This window comes from Danio rerio, chromosome 8 (assembly GCF_049306965.1).
Source record: "Danio rerio strain Tuebingen ecotype United States chromosome 8, GRCz12tu, whole genome shotgun sequence".
NCBI lineage: Eukaryota > Metazoa > Chordata > Actinopteri > Cypriniformes > Danionidae > Danio > Danio rerio.
Window position 1 is genome coordinate 31,762,264 of NC_133183.1, and position 21,370 is coordinate 31,783,633.

General features: G+C 37.7%; 1 protein-coding gene and 2 long non-coding RNA genes across 3 annotated transcripts; 1 reads left to right on the plus strand and 2 right to left on the minus strand.

The window, feature by feature from the left end:
* Positions 1 to 806: 806 nt before the first annotated feature.
* Positions 807 to 21,157, minus strand: LOC795715 (macrophage-expressed gene 1 protein). The gene is given in 5 exon segments (XM_068223072.2): positions 807 to 902; positions 2,917 to 2,962; positions 6,599 to 6,646; positions 8,618 to 9,974; positions 17,943 to 21,157. Coding segments are annotated over 5 exon segments (2,001 nt in total). The 5' UTR covers positions 18,397 to 21,157.
* LOC141375648 (uncharacterized) lies at positions 11,923 to 13,767 on the minus strand. The gene is made up of 2 exons (XR_012384426.1): positions 13,304 to 13,767; positions 11,923 to 12,611 (listed from the first exon to the last, which is right to left on the minus strand). It is a non-coding gene; the product is annotated as an uncharacterized lncRNA (long non-coding RNA).
* Positions 13,576 to 15,314, plus strand: LOC141375647 (uncharacterized). The gene is made up of 2 exons (XR_012384425.1): positions 13,576 to 13,622; positions 14,512 to 15,314. It is a non-coding gene; the product is annotated as an uncharacterized lncRNA (long non-coding RNA).
* Positions 21,158 to 21,370: the final 213 nt, after the last annotated feature.

The window sequence follows — 21,370 nt, forward strand, 5'->3', positions numbered from 1 at the left end:
ACACCAAAAACTGAAAATGTTCTCTAATTTTAATCAGTCTTCAATTCAAGATATGTTCAGATTAGTTTTATTATACTGTACTTCAGAATAGGTATAGCTCATGAAATATGCTTTAAAACAGTTCTCCATGTTAGAATACCTTCAGGTAAGATTAAACAGTCAGAGACCTCAGTTTAAAATCTATTGTGTTGGCTGTATTTATTTGGCTATGATTATGCTAGCCCTAAGGTTACCAATATGCCAGTATACTCCAAATCAATGACAGACTTGTGAAGTGCAGACAGTAACAGACTGCAGTGCATTTTCAAATTTACATGTTTGAAATTAATGTATATATATTTATATATACATCTTCAAAAAATAGACAACCAAAGCAAATTATTTGTTTATTATTTATTTTATTATTTGAAAATATTTTAAAAAGACAAATCAAGAACAGCAGAGCTATCAAACAGATTGTGTTTTTTTTTGTGCAGTTAAAATCAATACAATGTTTGAATCACACTAGACAGGCGTTCTTTTATCATTTTAAGAAAAACATTTTGCAGTGAATATTTGGTGTTGCGGATTAGTTTAAGTATTCTTGTGGTTGAGATAAAACATAAGAGTTTACTAACACTAATACTACTTTAATGCTACCACAGCTAGTACTTTGATAGTATAGTAGTGAGATTCATGGCAAGAAAATGTGTAATAATCCTTCAAACCCACCACCTTTTTAATGGTTGCTCAATTTAATCACAATTTTGTGATGGCAGTCATTAAATATATAGTTGTAATAACCTTTTATAATGTCTACATCAAGCTTATGTTGTCAAAACAACTGATCCTGACACCACAAAAGTAATCAGAACTATCAGGCCATAAGTTATCAGGCCATTATGCCAATCTATCAGGCCAATCTATTTACCAGATCTTATACGTGTCCTCCAAATTTCTTCAGTCAAACAATTCTGTCTAAGGCAATAATGGTTTGCTTGAGCAATGATTATGTCAAAGCAACAAAATCAGCAGTGCCTTTTGGTGGCTTCTTTAGCTGCCAATCTGGCAACCCTCTCTCAAATGGTCAATCTCGTTGTCCGCCTCAGTTCAGCCAACAACTCGCTGCCATCAGTGATGGTTGTCAGGTGTTGTACTGTGTTCAGTCTGGTGTGTTCAGTGGTGGTCAGTTAAAACCTGTTCACCTTCCGCCATATACAAGCCCACCACTGGTTGACATGACTGTGTCAAACTCTGTAGTTGTAATGACACAAGGTAATGTTTCCTGGGTGAGGGTTGGACAATCAAGAATATGGCAACCAGCAAATCCTGTTGAAATTATTCCAGCTTTTGAGCAGTCTCGAGGGAATAAAGCTGGTGTAACTTATGGCCTGATAGCTCTGATTATGCTTGTGGTGTCAGGATCAGTTGTTTTCACAACCTGATGCTCACTGCAACATGGTGTAGACATTCAGTAAGGTTATTACAACAATATAATCAATAACTGTAATTACTTAATCACTTACTGTCCTTCTTCTTAGTCCCTTAGCCACAACAGAGCAATGTGAAACACCCATACACTCTTTCATTCAGACACACTGTACTGTGGTGGAAACCAGAGCACATGGAGGAAACCCGTGCGAACACAAAGAGAACACTAACTGGAATCACAGAACTGTAATCAAATTGAGCATTGATTGACAAGGTGATGGCACAATTTTTCTTGCCGTAAATATCACTACTATAATCAAAGTAATAGCTGCATTAGCATTATAGTATTCTTGTTTTATCCTAACCAAATGTACGTCAACAAATCTGCAAAACCAGAATTATGTTTTTCTTAAAATTATTACATTATATTGATTTAAACATTGTATTGATTATAACTGTACACATAAAAACATCAACACGCGATTGTGTGAATAGATTGCGCGGCTGTTCTTAATTTGTTGTTTTAAAATCTTTTCAAATAATATAAACTTTGTTTTTGACGAAGGTTCACTTGTCATCATTTCAGAAACGTAAATTTGAAAATGCACTGCAATCTGTTACTGTCTTGCACTTCACTACTCTGTCATTGCTTTGGAGTATACTGGCATTTTGGTAACCTTAATGCTAGCATAATCATAAGCAAATAAATGGTAACATTTTACAATAACAATACATGAATAATGATGTTAAGTAAACTAAACATTACTTTATTAACTTGAACTTATGATGAGTTAATGCATGCGCTAATCATGAACTAACCTTAACTACAACATGAGTTTATGTGTGAATAACGACTACCTTAATTGTTAGTACATGATTGTTTGTTAGTTAATGTATTAATTACCACATTAGTTTATGCTTAATTTGACCATCATGAACTCATGAGCTGTTAATATATAATTATGTCATGACTTTACTCGGAGGGGCACATCATTAACCGATTCTTAACTACTCATGAACTCCTTATGCACGCCTGTCTAGTGTGTTTATACTGAATAACAATTGATAAGTGTTCTCTCAACCTTAACATGAAGAGTTTAAACACAGAAGTTCATGAGTAGTTAAAGATGAGTTATTGATGATGTGCCCCTCCAAATAGTCACAACATAATTATACATATTCAGCTCATGAGTTCATGTTGGTTATATTTAGCTTAAACTTAAATGTTTATTAATACATTAATTAACAACATGTACTATCAAGTAATTAAGGTAGCTGTTATTTATGCACAAACTCTTGTGAATCATGTTGTAGTTAAAGTTAGTTCATGATTAGGGCATGCATTAACTCATCGTTAATTCATAATAATGTTTAGTTTACACATTAATAGATCATTATTCATGTGCTGTTATTGTAAAGTGTTACCTAACACTGGGAAACACCCATACACTTTTGCATTCACACACATACACTATGGCCAATTTAGCTTATTCAATACACCTGTACCGCATGTCTTTGGACAATGAGGTAAACCAGAGGACCTATAGGAAACCTACGCAAACACAGAGAGAACATGCAAACTCCAGACAGAAATGCCAACTGACCCCGCCGGGGCTCAAACCAGAGACCTTCTTGCTGTGAGGTGATCATGCTACCCACTTCCCCACTGTGACACCCGTGCAGTATTCATTGACTAAATAAAGTAGTCCACTACCTATTCTGTGGATTATGCTTTCATTGGAGGGAGGGTTGTGGGGCAGGGCTTTGGGGAGGACTGTGTAATAATCTGTGGCAAACCTGGTCCACCTACCAAGTCAAAACTTCTCTTCAGTGATCAGATTTGGTAGCTCTAGGAACAAAATAAGATACAATTGACCTTTCACTAACCCCTGCCCTCCTTAGTTGTTGTTGTTATGCCTGTCAAGCTTTTGTGCCTGGCATGTCTGTTACAGTATGTATTTGCCGGTGTCAAGACATTCCCAGAGAGATAGTTAGTCATATTTGGCAAACTGGTAAGATATCAAAGAAAGCCAGACTTAAAAGGTACTGCAGTATACATTACAGGGGTTTTTTCACAACATAATACGGAACTGATTTGAAAATAATTCAATAAAAATTGAAGCTAAAGCCTAGGTGCCTCATACACTGACCATTCAACAACTTAGTTCATGCATAAATCATGATTTCTCAGTTTTTTTATTTTTTTTTATTTTTAGCAACAAAGCCTGATAGACTAATTGTTCATTTATTAATTCATTTTCAGCTTAGTCCCTTTATTAATCAGGGGTCGCCACAGTGAAATGAACCACCAATTTATCCAGCATATGTTTTACGCAGTGGATGCCCTTCCAGCTGCAAGTTGCAACTCATGACTGGGGAATATTCATACACTCTCATTCACACACATACACTACGGACAATTTAGCATACCCAAGTCACCTTTTGACTTATAGGGAAAACCGAAGCACATGGAGGAAACCCACGCGAACACGAGGAGAACATGCAAACTCCACACAGAAATGCCAACTGACCTTCTTAAAACCAAATACCTTCTTACTGTGAGGTCACTGAGCCCATTGAGCCACTGTGACACCCTGGTTATATAACAATACAATGTAATTATGCTAGTTAAGCCTTTAAATTGCATTTAAGCTGAATAGTAATACTAGTGATAGAAAACTAGAATACCGTTTGTAATATCCCACAGCCAGCAGACCTCCCAGAGGACTGGGTCTGGACTGTGTGGTTGTTGATCAGCCCTGTAGCGCCCTGGTAGACACAGGATCTACCATTTGTTTGTTAAAAAAGAGATTATTACCAGGAATTGATGGCCCTCTTGTGGAGGACTAGACCCCCACTAATACTGAATTGCTTACAGTCACGGGAGAAAGAACAGTGATGTCAGGGAAGAAGCTATATAGGTTTTCTTTAAGGTATTTCTGAAACCAGAAATGTGTTACTGGCTGGTTGGTGTCATCCATGACTAGGGGGAAAGAGGACTGGGATTTTGGGACCTAAAATGTAAAAAAAAAGGCCAGGAGTCTTTGAATGGGATGTGTAAGGGAGGAAAGATTAAATAAGTAAATGAAATGTGGTTTGAGTGATTGACCTGTTCTGCTTTGCTTGATGAGGAAAGAAATAGTTTCCTTATCAAACAAAGTTAAATCTGAGATGGTGGGGTCAATGCTTGGGTTGAAATGACAGATTATAGTGATTTCGGAGGATCTAACCAAAAAATGCTGTCTGTACAGCTACACTGATAACCTTTGCGGAGGGTGGAAATGCATTCGGAGAGGATATTAAGGGTGATGGGCAGCTTAGAATCTGGGAAGTAGGGGTGCATTTTTTGGATGCCTTTTACAAGAAGGTTGGTTTTAGAGTTGGACTGGCTTTTAATAGAGCTGGCTTACCTGTTCTCGGTGGAGTGAAGTGGATGTGGGTAATGAATGGTGTAAAGGTGTAAAATTGGGAAAAGGTGTTGTGTAAAGGGTATGAAAGTGTTTGAATGCATTCCATGCTGTGAGATTGGAGGTGTAGGAGCCATATTTCATTGTTTTTATTGTTCATTTTATTGTTCTAGGTAATTTTCCAAATTTTTTTGTGTTATATAATGTGTTCTTGCTGATTTGCATGTCATATACTTTGAGTTACTTTTTACTGCACGTGTAGTATGCTTCAGATAGTATGCATGTTTTTTTTTTTTTGACACACGTTAGTTTTTAGTGTGATTTGCACTTGTTGTTAACTGAGGAGATTAGCTATTGTCCAAGGGAACGTCCTTTGATGAATAGTGGATGTTGTGGCAAGGGTGTTCCTGGATTCTTGCTGGCAGAGTCTTGAGCAGGTTCAGCTAAAGACTTGGCTTCTCTTTTCTATTTTCTGGGACCCAGCCACTCCGTGGCTCTGAATTAAAGAGTATGTGATGTTACCCTGATAATAACTATTTTGAGACGTTTTTTGGCCTCCACTGTAACTGGGATCTAATTTAACTTTGTCAAAGAAGTTAAAGCTTGCTGATGCAGAAACCGAAGACAAGTCTAACTGATTCTTCAGGATATAAGACATTTTTAAATAATCTTCTTGCACCAGACTGGCACCTGCCTCAACACTTGTGATGACATGAGTGCCGTAATCAAGAATGAGTTTCTCTGACAGGTAAGTTGCTAGACGTGTTTGATTGTTTTTAATAGCATCTGCAATTTCTTCTGCTTGTTGATTAATGACATTAATTATATGAATTGTAGAGGCTTTATGTATAGTTTTAAGAGCTTTTTTTACAATAAGTACCAGGTAAAACTCTATTAGTTGAAATTTACTTTTTAAATTTAAAAGTCTCTTTCACTTGGTGAGTCTTCATACGCTGGTGTTCAGCAGAAAATTTTCCATTGAGCACTGAATAAAAGGAAGCTTCTGCATTGACAGAGTTTGAAGTGGAACTTGTCAGGTCCATCCATGACATGATGATTTCTGAGTTTGTGTGTCTTTGTTTTCGATATTTCTTTCCAGTATAGCCTGCCTTGTTTTATTGTTAGCCTAGTTATGGATTATCACCACGTATGTCTAATTCCGTTCTCTTGTTTCCTCTTGTGTTTGCACCTCTGGTTCTGTTCAGCTTTCAGTTTCATTTTTCTTTTTCTTGTTTAAACACATTGCATCACAAATTTTACATTTGTTCTGTTGTTTAACCATTTGAATCTCTGCACCACCTTGTGTTCAGTCCCCTAGTCTTTATACACTACCATTTGCTACCCAGGCTCATTCTAAAAAAATTCCTCTATGTAAATATCTGGAGACCTCCAAATATGACCCTGGAGGCATGTTTTTTTTTTTTTTTTTGAGGTTTTTGTTTTCGTAAATCCACCACTGGCCACTGTGTACGCTTTTTTCAGATATCAAATTTGAGGTTGCTGTTGACTGACTGTTTGGCTGGCTGATGAACTCACCCTCTTCCTTACCTAAACCCAACAAATTGTATTGATTGACCCTCCCACACACTTCACTAAAACCAACTGACCATTTTCAAGAAGAAAAAACCCTCACCTGATTTTTAACATGTTTTCAGATTTTACCACATTCTCACCCTGTTTTTTTACTTGTTTATTTTATTTTTTAGATTCTGTTTTTGTCTTACCTGCTTTCTGGAACCGTTCTTCAGCAAACTCAAACCCTGTCATTGTAACCAACTCACCTCTGCATCTCAAGTCCGTTGATGTACACTACAAACTTATAGGACAAACTGGTAACAGCAGGAAAGCCAGCTGTTAAGCTCATATAGGAACAGCGTCATACCGGCCTATCATTCGTTTTAAATATGAAATTTAGTCATACATACTTCTTGCTTCATATTTCGCGATCTATAGAAATGTTTGTAGGGCTACGTTTTCAGAATGAGCCTATATTGACTGTTTGCTTGCTCTTTCTTCCAGCCAACAGAAGGACACAACAACCTAAAGCAGGTTGCACACCAGAAGCGCCGCTCGGCGCACGCCGCGCAGCGCCACGCAGCGCCATGTATTTTAGAATTCTAAACATAGGTTTCTATCAGGATACACACACCGACGCCGCAAGTCGGCGGCTGTCGGCGGCGCCCGGCGACGGCTCAGGACGCAGTTCATTTTTCAGCCACGCCACAGAGCGCCATCTGATTAGTTTCATGTTAAATATCATTCGAATGTGCGCGTCTGGTGTGTGATACTTTAAACTGTCATGTACGCGCCGTGTCGCGGCGCCGAGCGGCGCTTCTGGTGTGCGACCTGCTTTAAACTGTCATGTACGCGCCGTGTCGCGGCGCCGAGCGGCGCTTCTGGTGTGCGACCTGCTTAAGAGTGATGTAAAATAGGTTAATTCATTTATTTTCTGAAGAAAGGAATACCAGTTACAGCAGTACATCAATTGGAGGCTGGCACAGTTTGCATAAAGTTTATTTAAAAACAATTTATAAATTTAACAAATATATAATTATAATAATGTCAAACTGTGATGATCAATTACGAACAAAGCGTACAATTTAACTGCTAGCCAAGTTTCAGAATATTACATGTGCCCAAGGAGTCTACTTCCTATCTTTATCTAACAGCATCTTGCATCTGAAATCATATTTTGTAAATGTTGTTGTATTTTCAAATTACTTGCGTTTTCATTTCCTCAGCAGTAATGTTTTTTATTTAAACAAATTTGTCCAAATATTTATAATGAAATGCTTTTTGATGTATATTTGTGCCATCACTGTTTATAATATGTATCTCATAATTGACTCGCTTTTCTTAAATATTATGTACTTTCTATGTTCATATTACATTGCAAAACACATCTGGTGCTTTTGATGTGTTATATGGGTTTGGTTAGAGAAAGGTTTGGTAGTATGCGTAGGTTTAAGGGTTGGATTAATGTGTAAGGGATGATCAATAGTGTAATTAAAGATGTAATTTCAGAAATGAATGACAGATGTAATTACAGTACATGCATGTATTTAATCAATCATACGTTCAATGTAAAAACATGCATTTACACAATAAGTACATCAAAACAAATGATTAATTTCAGTGTAAGTACATATTCATTAAGGAAAGTTAATTTAAAGTGGGACAGTCAATGCAGTTTTACCAGATTTATTGCATCTTAAACTTATACTTTTTGGATCTGGTAGTTTTATGCAGGATGTTCTCATGCAGTGTGTTACTGAAAGACCTGGCTGAAACAACTCTATACTTTTATTCATTTATTCTTTTTCTTTTCGGCTCAGTCCCTTTATTAGTCCAGGGTTGCCACAGCGGAATGAACCACCAACTTATCCAGCATACGTTTTACACAGTGGATGCCCTTGCAGCCGCAACACATCACTGGGAAATAGCCATACACACTCATTCACACACACTCATACACTACGAACAATTTAACTTACCCAATTTATCTATACCAAATATCTTTGGACTTGTAAGGTAAACCGGAGCACCCAGAGGAAATCCACGCAAACACAGGGAGAACATGCAAACTTCAAACAGAAATGCCAGCTGACCTAGCCAAGGCTCAAACCAGCGATCTTCTTGCTGTGAGGGGAACGTGCTACTCACTGCGCCACTACATTGCTGTACACTTTCAGTCTCCATTTAATTGATCTGGGACATTGCTCTAAATGTTGCCCCATGTGTCATCATCTTTAGTTTCCAACACTTACATTTAAACAATCACCTTAAGTCACTAGAGCTACTGCTTTGTTGCATAAATGCTGACTACTGGTGGTTTTGTATATGGAGGAAGGAGGACTGGTTTTAACAGGCCACCAGTGAACACACCAGACTGGACACAGTACAAAACCTGACAATCATCACTAATGGCAGCGAGATGTTGGCTGAACTGAAGTGGACAGCGAAACTGATTATTTGCTGCAGGATTGCCAAAAGAGCAGCTGAAGAAGCCTCCAAAAGGTACAGAGAATCTTGCTCCAGCCTCGTAATCATTACTCAGACAAATCCTCATGCCATTAGGCAGGAACTTTAGCGTGAAATAGTCTGGTGGGCAGCTATTGGATTTGGTCAGAGGGTTTTGTAAATCTGGTCCATATAGACCTCCAAACAGGTAGCCAGAGTATTCTGGAGTTTTCTGAAATGTGAAACACCAGTAAGTGTCCACTTTTGCCTGATGGACATGGGTAATATATTCGCTTTTCTGGTGACGACAAGTAAACCACTTAAAAAACCCACAATCTTCAGTAGGTGTTGAGCTTTCCTTATATTGGCGTTCTACTATCTCAGAGTGTAACAAGGTGGTGTTGTAATGCTCAGGGCAAGAATAATCACCAGTGGCTGGGTTTTTCTGTGCTGCCTCTTCACAGATGGCATCTCCATCTGATGTCAATGGAGTGCATCTTTGGTACATGCCACCAAAGCTAAGATTGGTGATCAGACCCTCACAAGACGCATCGTCTACATTTGCCTGGAAGTTGAAGTTTGGGGAATCCACATTTACACAACCCGGAATGGTGTTCACTTTATAGTATCGTTATATTGCTTGATGAACTGATGAGGCCAGTTTTTTAACTGTTTGTGTTGGGAGGTCTGGGAATGTTGATGGATTAAGAAAATAGTGCAGCGGCAGCCCAGAACGGTCAATGGCAACCAGATTATTGAGCGTACTCTCTTGCCACTTAGGCAGAGTAATGCCTGGATAGAATAAAGCTCCTCCATGACTCAGCATTACAGAATGTGCAACGATTCTCTGATATTCCTGAACTGCAGTGTTGTCTTGGGATCCCTTGCCACCAACATCAAATTTAAGATTGTTGAAGAACTTCAAGCCTGCTGCTGCAGAAAGAGAGGACAAATCTGACTGATTGTCAGGGACATAGGACCTTTTTAAATAATCTTCTTGCACCAAAGTGGCTCCAGCATCAACACTTGTGATGACATGGGTGCCATAATTAAGTACAAGTTTCTCTGACAGATACATTTCTAGGCGTGTTTGATTATTTTCAATGGCGTATGCTATTTCCAGTGCCTGCTGAGCAAAACGGGAGTCCAAAATGAAGTCAAGATACACCTTTAGTGTGTACAGATGGTTTGGTAACGCTTTCTTTTACAACCCGCAAAGTACCGCGTAAGTACAGTGAAATTACAGTGTACTTTTCTGTACGTACTGTGTAAGTATAATGAACGTATGTGTAGGTATGAGGGAACAAACCGTAATGCTTGGGTAAAAAGGGGGTAACAACCAGATGTTCATCACGAAAATGACCGCGTAAGTACAGTGAAATAACGGTGTACTTTTCTGTACCTATAGTGTAAGTATAAATAACGTTTACGTAAGTATAAGGGAACAAACTGTAATGCTCGGGTAATAAGGGGATAACAACCAGATATTTAGCATAAAAGGTACCGCGTAAGTACAGTGAAATAACGTTGTACTTTTCTTTAAATTGCAAAAGAACAAACCATAATGTTTGCGTAAAACGGGAGTAACAATAAGATATCCATCACACAAAGAAGTATATTAAGTTTACGATGTACATTTCTTCAAGTATTGTATACATATAAAGAATTATGCAAGGATGGTGACAACCTATTGCTATCTGCAAATGTACTGTATATGCACCTGCGTGAGTACATTAGTACTCTTATTCAGTGCTTGGGTTTTATATAGGGTGTTTAATGAATAAAAGGTTTACAACCTGTGAAATTATGAACCCTTATTGTATACTGTATGTATTTTAAATCTGCAATTCAATATAACATATATTTCCATACACTACTTACCTTATGTTTACTCGTCGATCTCACCAAAGCCATCAATGTCTCCATAACTCACTCACTATCAACAAATAACTTTGCATGATATAGGCCTACCGTCAGGGTTCAATGCAGATTAAAACAGGCTCGCATCTTTACTGCTGTTGCACAGGGGGGCTAACTGTTGCATTTCAGTAAATGTATAGCTGATGCTTTATAGAAAAATCTAGTAATTTGGTCTTCAAACAATAAAAACTGCTGCTGTAGTTTACTCTGTTCTTAGTGTTCAAGTATACACTAGTATGTTAAAGTTCAGCTTCTTCCCTCTTTGTTCCCTGTAGTTAAAGGGTAAATACAGTATTTGTTCCCTCCTTGTTCCCTGTACTTACAGGGTAAATACCACATTTGAGGGTTGTAAATTAAAGTGAAGCTTTGTTCCTCCCTTGTTCCCTGTACTTACAGGGTAAATACCACATTTGAGGGTTGTAAATTAAAGTGAAGCTTTGTTCCTCTCTTGTTACCTCCTTGTTACCTGTACTTACAGGGTAAATACCACATTTGAGGGTTGTAAATTAAAGTGAAGCTTTGTTCCTCACTTGTTACCTCCTTGTTCCCTGTACTTACAGGGTAAATACCACATTTGAGGGTTGTAAATTAAAGTGAAGCTTTGTTCCTCCCTTGTTACCTGTACTTACAGGGTAAATACCACATTTGAGGGTTGTAAATTAAAGTGAAGCTTTGTTCCTCACTTGTTACCTCCTTGTTCCCTGTACTTACAGGGTAAATACCACATTTGAGGGTTGTAAATTAAAGTGAAGCTTTGTTCCTCCCTTGTTACCTGTACTTACAGGGTAAATACCACATTTGAGGGTTGTAAATTAAAGTGAAGCTTTGTTCCTCTCTTGTTACCTCCTTGTTACCTGTACTTACAGGGTAAATACCACATTTGAGGGTTGTAAATTAAAGTGAAGCTTTATTCCTCTCTTGTTACCTCCTTGTTACCTGTACTTACAGGGTAAATACCACATTTGAGGGTTGTAAATTAAAGTGAAGCTTTGTTCCCCTCTTGTTACCTGTAGTTAAAGGGTAAATACAACATTTGTTCCCCCCTTGTTCCCTTTAGTTTACAATGTAAAATCTTGAAGGCAGTGAAATAAATATACAAACACACAATATATTTCTTCTTTACTTTGTAACCTTTATTTTAATAAATAAGCATTTTAAAAGACTTCATATTAATCAAACATTGTCTTGTCTATCATTGCCTATACTCATTCATTTTCTCTTCGGCTTTGTCCTTTTGTTAATCTGGGGTCGCCACAGTGGAATAAACCACCATCTTATCCAGCATATGTTTTACGCAGTGGATGCCCTTCCAGCTGCAACCCATCTCTGGGAAACATCCATACACACTCACTCACACGCATTCACTACGGACAATTTAGTCTACCCAATTCACCTGTACCGCATGTCTTTGGACTGTGAGGGAAACCGGAGCACCCGGAGGAAACCCACGCGAACGCAGGGAGAACTCCATGCAGAAACCTTCTTGATGTGAGGAAACAGCACTACCTACTGTGCCACCGTGTTGCCACCCAGCTGCAACCCATCACTGGGAAACATCCATACATACTCATTCACACACATACACTACGGACAATTTTACCTTACCCAATGTCACCACATATTTTTGGACTTGTGGGAGCACCCGGAGGAAACCCACGCTAACATGGGGAGAACATGCAAACTCCACACAGAAATGCCAACTGACCCAGCCGAGGCTCGAACCAGCGACCTTCTTGCTGTGAGGCGATTGTGCTACCCACTGCACCTGCCTATACTCAAACAGCAAAATAACACATTATTTCCTTCCCCCTTTTTTTCTGGCATCTCTTGCTTGGCTTCCTCTTCTGCTCTTCTCAGCTTCCACTGAGGACTCTGATGGTGAGTGGCTGATGAAATCCCATGGGTCTTGCTGCTCTGCATTTATATAAAATATATGAACAGACATAAAGGCTTTTAGTAAGCTATAGACATGATTATTTTGATGTTTAATGTGTGTGTAGTGGTTGTCCAACAATTTCACATACTAAACATTTACAGATACCATACAGACACTATACATTATTATCAAACAAAAGTACTATCATCAGATCATATGGGAGATTGTGATCATTTATAGTGATAATAATTAAAGCGCAGAGGGGAAAAGGCTTAAATAGTAGGCTACTGTGCTAAAGTCCTAGGCAAACGTTACTAGTAATTGGGTGGGGGGCTATTGATATATCAAACTGGCATGCTACAGAAAATATCAATTTACATTTCCAAACATTAATTTTGTCATTAACTTTGCTGTAATTAACGTATAAAGGGAGAAAATCGTCTGCACAGTCAGTATGACAACAGCCACAGAGATCTGACCTGCTCATCATCCAGTCTTTCTGGAATGACATGAAGAAACTAAATCCATAGGAACTTTGGCAACATTTCTAAGATGTGCAAAGTAAACGACAGTAAACATTGGTAAATATTCGCTGCTGGCCGTTTAGATTCGGCCATGAACTAACGTTAATGTTACGCTAAAAACAAATGAAACAAAATAAATATAATCTGGTTAATGCACAATTTCTAATCGTAACAATAGCCTTATTTACTGACAACGATTTACTCACATGTGTTACATGGTGACAAGACGGAGCAATTCCAAACGTCCCAAAAGTCTGAGCAAAACCTCGTGGCGTGCTGCTGCAGTTTGATTCGGATCTTTAGAGGCTTCTTGATTCACAACTCGTTTGAATCAACGAATCAGTAGGCGCGTACCTGAAGTGATACAATATCGCGAGATGGATTCAAATGCACACGGAGCTGTCTGTTGTTCTCGCGATGTTTTGATGTCACACTGATCGGTTTGTTGAAGACGAATCGATTCAACTCTCCGTCCTCCATTCCCAGAATTTCCTGTTCACGGCAGTACAAGGACGGCAGCGCGAGGTAAATAAAACAAGTATTTTTATGACGTTATGTACATAGAAGTGTTTGTTTAGGTTTTTGTTTATATCTAATGTTTGTACCTATTTTTAACAATTACACCCTTTTCACAACACTGTTATGACGCGTTTAACGATCATCAGGATCTAAAATCCTTGAGTTTTTTATTTGATTTTTTTATAAAATAACATTTATTTGTATCTACGTATGCATTATATAATATGATTACATGTGCGAGGTGTTTCAAACAGTGTCTATGGTCATGAGTAAATTAGAAGTTATTCTCTCTTCTTGCTGGCGTTATCAGTTTCACACTATATTTTTATTTTTCTAATTGTCGAGACAACACCATCGTAAAGTTTTCATTTTATTTGAGCAAAGAAGATTGTAAAAAAAATGTGTTGTACTTTCCCATTCACTGCGCTGAAATGTAAAAAGGGTCCATAACAGTACATCAACCATATTATGTTATCTTTCACTTTATTTAGGACTAATGATGGGTTAAGACATGTACTTTAATCAAAAACTAACCTTAGGGGTAGTTAACCCAAACGTTACATTTACTTACCATTTAATGAGTGACACAGAATTCAAATATGTACACTGAACTGCAAATAATCTTTACTTCAAAGTCTATACTGCCTGCACATATATTTAAGCCTTTTCCCCTCTGCACTTTAATTATTATCACTATAAATGATCACAATCTCCCATATGATCTGATGATAGTACTTTTGTTTGATAATAATGTATAGTGTCTGTATGGTATCTGTAAATGTTTAGTATGTGAAATTGTTGGACAACCACTACACACACATTAAACATCAAAATAAACATGTCTATAGCTTACTAAAAGCCTTTCTGTCTGTTCATATATTTTATATAAATGCAGAGCAGCAAGACCCATGGGATTTCATCAGCCACTCACCATCAGAGTCCTCAGTGGAAGCTGAGAAGAGCAGAAGAGGAAGCCAAGCAAGAGATGCCAGAAAAAAAGGGGGAAGGAAATAATGTGTTATTTTGCTGTTTGAGTATAGGCAGGTGCAGTGGGTAGCACAATCGCCTCACAGCAAGAAGGTCGCTGGTTCGAGCCTCGGCTGGGTCAGTTGGCATTTCTGTGTGGAGTTTGCATGTTCTCCCCATGTTAGCGTGGGTTTCCTCCGGGTGCTCCCACAAGTCCAAAAATATGTGGTGACATTGGGTAAGGTAAAATTGTCCGTAGTGTATGTGTGTGAATGAGTATGTATGGATGTTTCCCAGTGATGGGTTGCAGCTGGGTGGCAACACGGTGGCACAGTAGGTAGTGCTGTTTCCTCACATCAAGAAGGTTTCTGCATGGAGTTCTCCCTGCGTTCGCGTGGGTTTCCTCCGGGTGCTCCGGTTTCCCTCACAGTCCAAAGACATGCGGTACAGGTGAATTGGGTAGACTAAATTGTCCGTAGTGAATGCGTGTGAGTGAGTGTGTATGGATGTTTCCCAGAGATGGGTTGCAGCTGGAAGGGCATCCACTGCGTAAAACATATGCTGGATAAGATGGTGGTTTATTCCACTGTGGCGACCCCAGATTAACAAAAGGACAAAGCCGAAGAGAAAATGAATGAGTATAGGCAATGATAGACAAGACAATGTTTGATTAATATGAAGTCTTTTAAAATGCTTATTTATTAAAATAAAGGTTACAAAGTAAAGAAGAAATATATTGTGTGTTTGTATATTTATTTCACTGCCTTCAAGATTTTACATTGTAAACTAAAGGGAACAAGGGGGGAACAAATGTTGTATTTACCCTTTAACTACAGGTAACAAGAGAGGAACAAAGCTTCACTTTAATTTACAACCCTCAAATGTGGTATTTACCCTGTAAGTACAGGGAACAAGGGGGTAACAAGGGAGGAACAAAGCTTCACTTTAATTTACAACCCTCAAATGTGGTATTTACCCTGTAAGTACAGGTAACAAGGAGGTAACAAGAGAGGAACAAAGCTTCACTTTAATTTACAACCCTCAAATGTGGTATTTACCCTGTAAGTACAGGTAACAAGGAGGTAACAAGAGAGGAATAAAGCTTCACTTTAATTTACAACCCTCAAATGTGGTATTTACCCTGTAAGTACAGGTAACAAGGAGGTAACAAGAGAGGAACAAAGCTTCACTTTAATTTACAACCCTCAAATGTGGTATTTACCCTGTAAGTACAGGTAACAAGGGAGGAACAAAGCTTCACTTTAATTTACAACCCTCAAATGTGGTATTTACCCTGTAAGTACAGGGAACAAGGAGGTAACAAGAGAGGAACAAAGCTTCACTTTAATTTACAACCCTCAAATGTGGTATTTACCCTGTAAGTACAGGTAACAAGGAGGTAACAAGAGAGGAACAAAGCTTCACTTTAATTTACAACCCTCAAATGTGGTATTTACCCTGTAAGTACAGGGAACAAGGGAGGAACAAAGCTTCACTTTAATTTACAACCCTCAAATGTGGTATTTACCCTGTAAGTACAGGGAACAAGGAGGGAACAAATACTGTATTTACCCTTTAACTACAGGGAACAAAGAGGGAAGAAGCTGAACTTTAACATACTAGTGTATACTTGAACACTAAGAACAGAGTAAACTACAGCAGCAGTTTTTATTGTTTGAAGACCAAATTACTAGATTTTTCTATAAAGCATCAGCTATACATTTACTGAAATGCAACAGTTAGCCCCCCTGTGCAACAGCAGTAAAGATGCGAGCCTGTTTTAATCTGCATTGAACCCTGACGGTAGGCCTATGTCATGCAAAGTTATTTGTTGATAGTGAGTTATGGAGACATTGATGGCTTTGGTGAGATCGACGAGTAAACATAAGGTAAGTAGTGTATGGAAATATATGTTATATTGAATTGCAGATTTAAAATACATACAGTATACAATAAGGGTTCATAATTTCACAGGTTGTAAACCTTTTATTCATTAAACACCCTATATAAAACCCAAGCACTGAATAAGAGTACTAATGTACTCACGCAGGTGCATATACAGTACATTTGCAGATAGCAATAGGTTGTCACCATCCTTGCATAATTCTTTATATGTATACAATACTTGAAGAAATGTACATCGTAAACTTAATATACTTCTTTGCGTGATGGATATCTTATTGTTACTCCCCTTTTACGCAAACATTATGGTTTGTTCTTTTGCAATTTAAAGAAAAGTACAACGTTATTTCACTGTACTTACGCGGTACCTTTCATGCTGAATATCTGGATGCTACCCCCTTATTACCCGAGCATTACAGTTTGTTCCCTTATACTTACGTAAACGTTATTTATACTTACACTATAGGTACAGAAAAGTACACCGTTATTTCACTGTACTTACGCGGTCATTTTCGTGATGAACATCTGGTTGTTACCCCCTTTTTACCCAAGCATTACGATTTGTTCCCTCATACCTACACATACGTTCATTATACTTACACAGTACGTACAGAAAAGTACACTGTAATTTCACTGTACTTACGCGGTACTTTGCGGGTTGTAAAAGAAAGCGTTACCGATGGTTTCGAACCTAAAAAAAAAAGAAACAAAATAGATGAAATAGGTTTTAGAAATTAACATGTAAACAAAAAAAAACTTGATTTAGGTACATATTTAGGTCACACTTTTTTTGATGGTCCATTTGTTGAATTTAAGTTACATTGCATTTACATGCCAACTAGTTCTCAATAGATTATAAGTAGGCTGCTAGGTTGGGGTTAGGATTGGGTTTAGGGTTTGTGTAAGTTGACATATTTGATGATGATTGATGATCCAGCGAGCTGAATAGATCTTTCAATCCTGTTTGATTTGTGCACTTCTTGTCTTATTGATAAGATTATACGCCTAATACGGAGACATATTAATACACGGGGAAACAGCACTAATATGTCATATCGGCCTCAAAATGGGAGGGTTTGGATCCTATTTTACGTCAAGAAATTTCAAAAAGAGACTTATCACTCCGATATGACAGTGGACACACTATACCTACACACAGTTCTTTCCAGACAGCTTACAAAAGACGATTTTCATAATAGGTGCCCTTTAACTGCATATACTGTTGTCAGTGTATGCTTAATACATTGGGAAAAAAAATTCATTAACCAGGTTATATATTTTGTCTTTCAAATATAAGATATTTCTCATATTTTGAAGGTTTAATTAAACCTTTAGAATCATTTGAAAAAGAAATGGCTAACTTTTAAAGTTCACACACATTCATCTTTTTTAGACTGATAATAGTAATGGTGAACAAATGTTGAATGTTTAATTACAATAGTTAAATTTGATTTTGACTTACTTGAACTCGTGATGTCACAGAATTGTCTTTCACTTGGCGAGTTTTCATGTGTCGATATTCTTCTGAGTATTTACCATTGAGCGCCGAAAGGAAGGAAACGTCTGCATTGATGGAGCTTGAGGTAGAGCTTGTGTGATTCATCCATGACATGATGATCTCTGAGTTTGTTTCCACTGCACCCTCTTTCTTTGGAATAACAAAGACTTCATCTGGAATGAGATAGACTCCATCTTCTGTGGTCTGACACCGGGAGTAGCTCAGATTCATCACTCGTCCCTTGTCTATGTTGCGCAGGTTATCCCAGCCTCCACCTGGTAAAACATCCAGTGCTGTCAAACTTGCATTTTTATGACACGAATGAAGTCCATTACATGGATGAATAAGGGGACAAAGATCACTGACACTAATAAAAAAGATGAGCATCCGAACAGTGAATGCTCTTGACTCCATGGTTGCCAAATAAGGTCTGTGGCAATGCAGCACTAGAAAAAAAGGCTATGTATTTCAGTCAACGGGGTGTGGACTTCTGAAAAGGTTTAGCTGGCAACTTTCACATTCAATATTGAAGATGTACTCTTGATGTACTTTCCTTTTTTATTCTGGCATGAGGCCTGATGCACTCATGTTTTTCCAAACCACTTAAAAGCTTAAAGAGTCAAAAAGAATGTTGATTGTCATAAACCACCAGATTATTGATTTGTACTTTCCACTTTAGTAGAGTGATGCCTGATGCTTGCCATATCAAATTAAGTAGTATGACTAACGTGAGATGGTTACAGACCTTAAAAAATAAAAGAGTAAAATATTTAAGTAAATATAATGTTAAAATAAATTGAGAATTTCAGTAAACAACCTGACGACTTTCACATTCAATACTGAATATGTATTATTGAATTGTAATGCACCTATGTTTTTCTCCTCTACTGTGTAGTGAGTAACAAGTTAGAAAAGTAATGTTTAAAGTTACAAATGACTGTTTTGCTGTAATTCAGTAGTGTAAGGCATTATTTAGCAAATAGTTTACTTGCCTGTTGAGTGCAGTTTGAGACTAAATCCATTGCTGTCAATCAAATTGAGTGCCTGTTTGTGTTTTGTAAATGGCCATTATTTAGTTCACACATCATTCATCTTTTTTCAGACTGAAAAGAGCACTGGTGAACAATTGTTGAACAATTGTTGAATGTTCAATTACAATAGTTGAATGTGATTTTGGGTGATGCGGTGGCGCAGTGGGTAATGCCCTTGCCTCACAGCGAGAAGGTTGCTGGTTTGAGCCTCGGCTGGGTCAGTTGGCATTTCTGTATAGAGTTTGCATGTGCTCCCTGTCTTCACGTGGGTTACCTCCAGGTACTCCGGTTTCCCCCAAAAGTCCAAAGACATGCGCTATAGGTGAATTGGGTAAGCTAAATTGTCGGTTGCGTGTGTGTGTGAATGCAAATGTATGTGTGTTTCCCAGTAATGGAAAGGGCTGGAAGGGCATCCTCTGTGTAAAACATATGTTGGATATGTTGGTGGTTCATTCCGCTGTGGCGACCCCAGATTAATAAAGGGACTAAGCTAAACATAAAATGAATGAATGAATATGATTTTGAGTTAATTGAACTCTTGACGTTGCAAAATAGTTTAACATTGTTTTGTCTCTAGAGAGAGCATATTGAAAACAAAGTCATCGTTTGATGATGCCATAAATGGGTGTGGAATCATGGGAATTGTTGTCTTTACATCTTCTGGAGCTCCTCTTGTTTATGTTTATCTTGAGTATGCTTGGTGGTTGCTTAACCTTTTAGCTAAATAAATGTAAAAATACAAAACAATTACTGTGTGAGGTCAGAGATCCTGCTGGAGTCTAGTAGAACTGAAATTTCCCACAGAACAGGATGATAGTTTACAGTTTTTACAGTTAAAATACCTTATATTTCTGCATTTATAGTACTGTATATACTTCACAGGCAACTTTTATGAGTCCTGCATGTTTTCTGTTAAATTCATGCACAAATTCAGCATGTTCTTTGTATGATTCCTGCATGATCCTTCTAAAATTTCTGCAGTTGTCTTGAATGTTCCCTGTAATATTTCTTCATGTTTTTGTAGGATTCCTGCAGAAGTCCTGCATGTTCACTGTAGGATTCCTGCATGTCCCAAGAAAGATTCATGCATGAGTTCTACATGTTCCCTGAAGGGTTACTGTATTTTTCATATAGGATTTCATAAGTCCTGCATGTTCCGCGTAGGATTTCTACCTGTTACTTGTAGGATTCCTGCAGGAGTCCCAAATGTTATCTGTAGGAATCTTGCAAGTCCCTTGTTGCATACCTCTATGTTTCTTGTAGGATTCCTGTAGTAGTTATGGAATATTCCGTGTAGGAGTCCTGCATGTTCCCAGTAGGATTCCTGCATTAGTCCTGCACATTCCGTTTCTGAGTCCTGCATGTTCTAAGTAGGATTTATTTATTTTATTTTTTGGTAGGATTCCTGCTGGAATCTTGCATGTTTCCTCTAAGAATTATGCAGGGGTTCTACATGTTCCCTGTAGGATTACTGCATAATCCATGTAGGATTTCATAGGAAGTCCTCCATGTTCTGTGTAGGATTTCTACCTCTTTTTTGTATGATTTCTGCAGGAATCCTGCAGGTTCCCTGTAGGATTGCTACATGTTTTTTGAATTCTCATATGTTCCCTGTTGAATTCCCATATGTTTCTTGTAGGATTCCTGCAGGGGTCTTGCATGTTCCCTGTAGGATTTCTGCAGGAGTCCAGCATGTTTTATGTAGGATTTCCATATGTTCCTTGTAGAATTTCTGAAGGAGTTCTCCATATACCCTAATATCATTGCACCTTTCAAAGCCAATCACATTACTGCACAGATAATACTGTTCACAGACTTAACTACTGGAGTTAGGTTTAAGATTAGGGTTATTGTAAGTTAGGGTTAGTTACGGACAAGGTTAATGTAGTTTAGGGTTAGTTATGGAGATGGATAGGGTAGGGTTAAATTAGAGTTACAAACATGTTGTACAGGTCATAGTTTTTCTCACACTTTCTCAAATGGCCTACTATAGCTTTCTTTTGTTTGTGAGATAAAGTTATGAAATTGTAACTAAAATTTTGCTCAAAAAACAAAAGATTTTATTTGCACTTTGTGTTATAAACCAACCAAAAACACCCATACCAATCATCAAAAGCAAAACTGTTATTCATTTACATTTTTTTCAAAGATATGTCCTTGAGGTGTTTGAACAATTCAATGCCTTTATAGTAAATATTCTTTAACAAAATAATAAACATATATATATATATATATATATATATATATATATATATATATATATATATATATATATATATATAGAAAGAAATAGAATGTGTATTTAATAGTGCTATGCTAACAAGTGCACATAAAAAATCACAGTACATAAAGTTTCC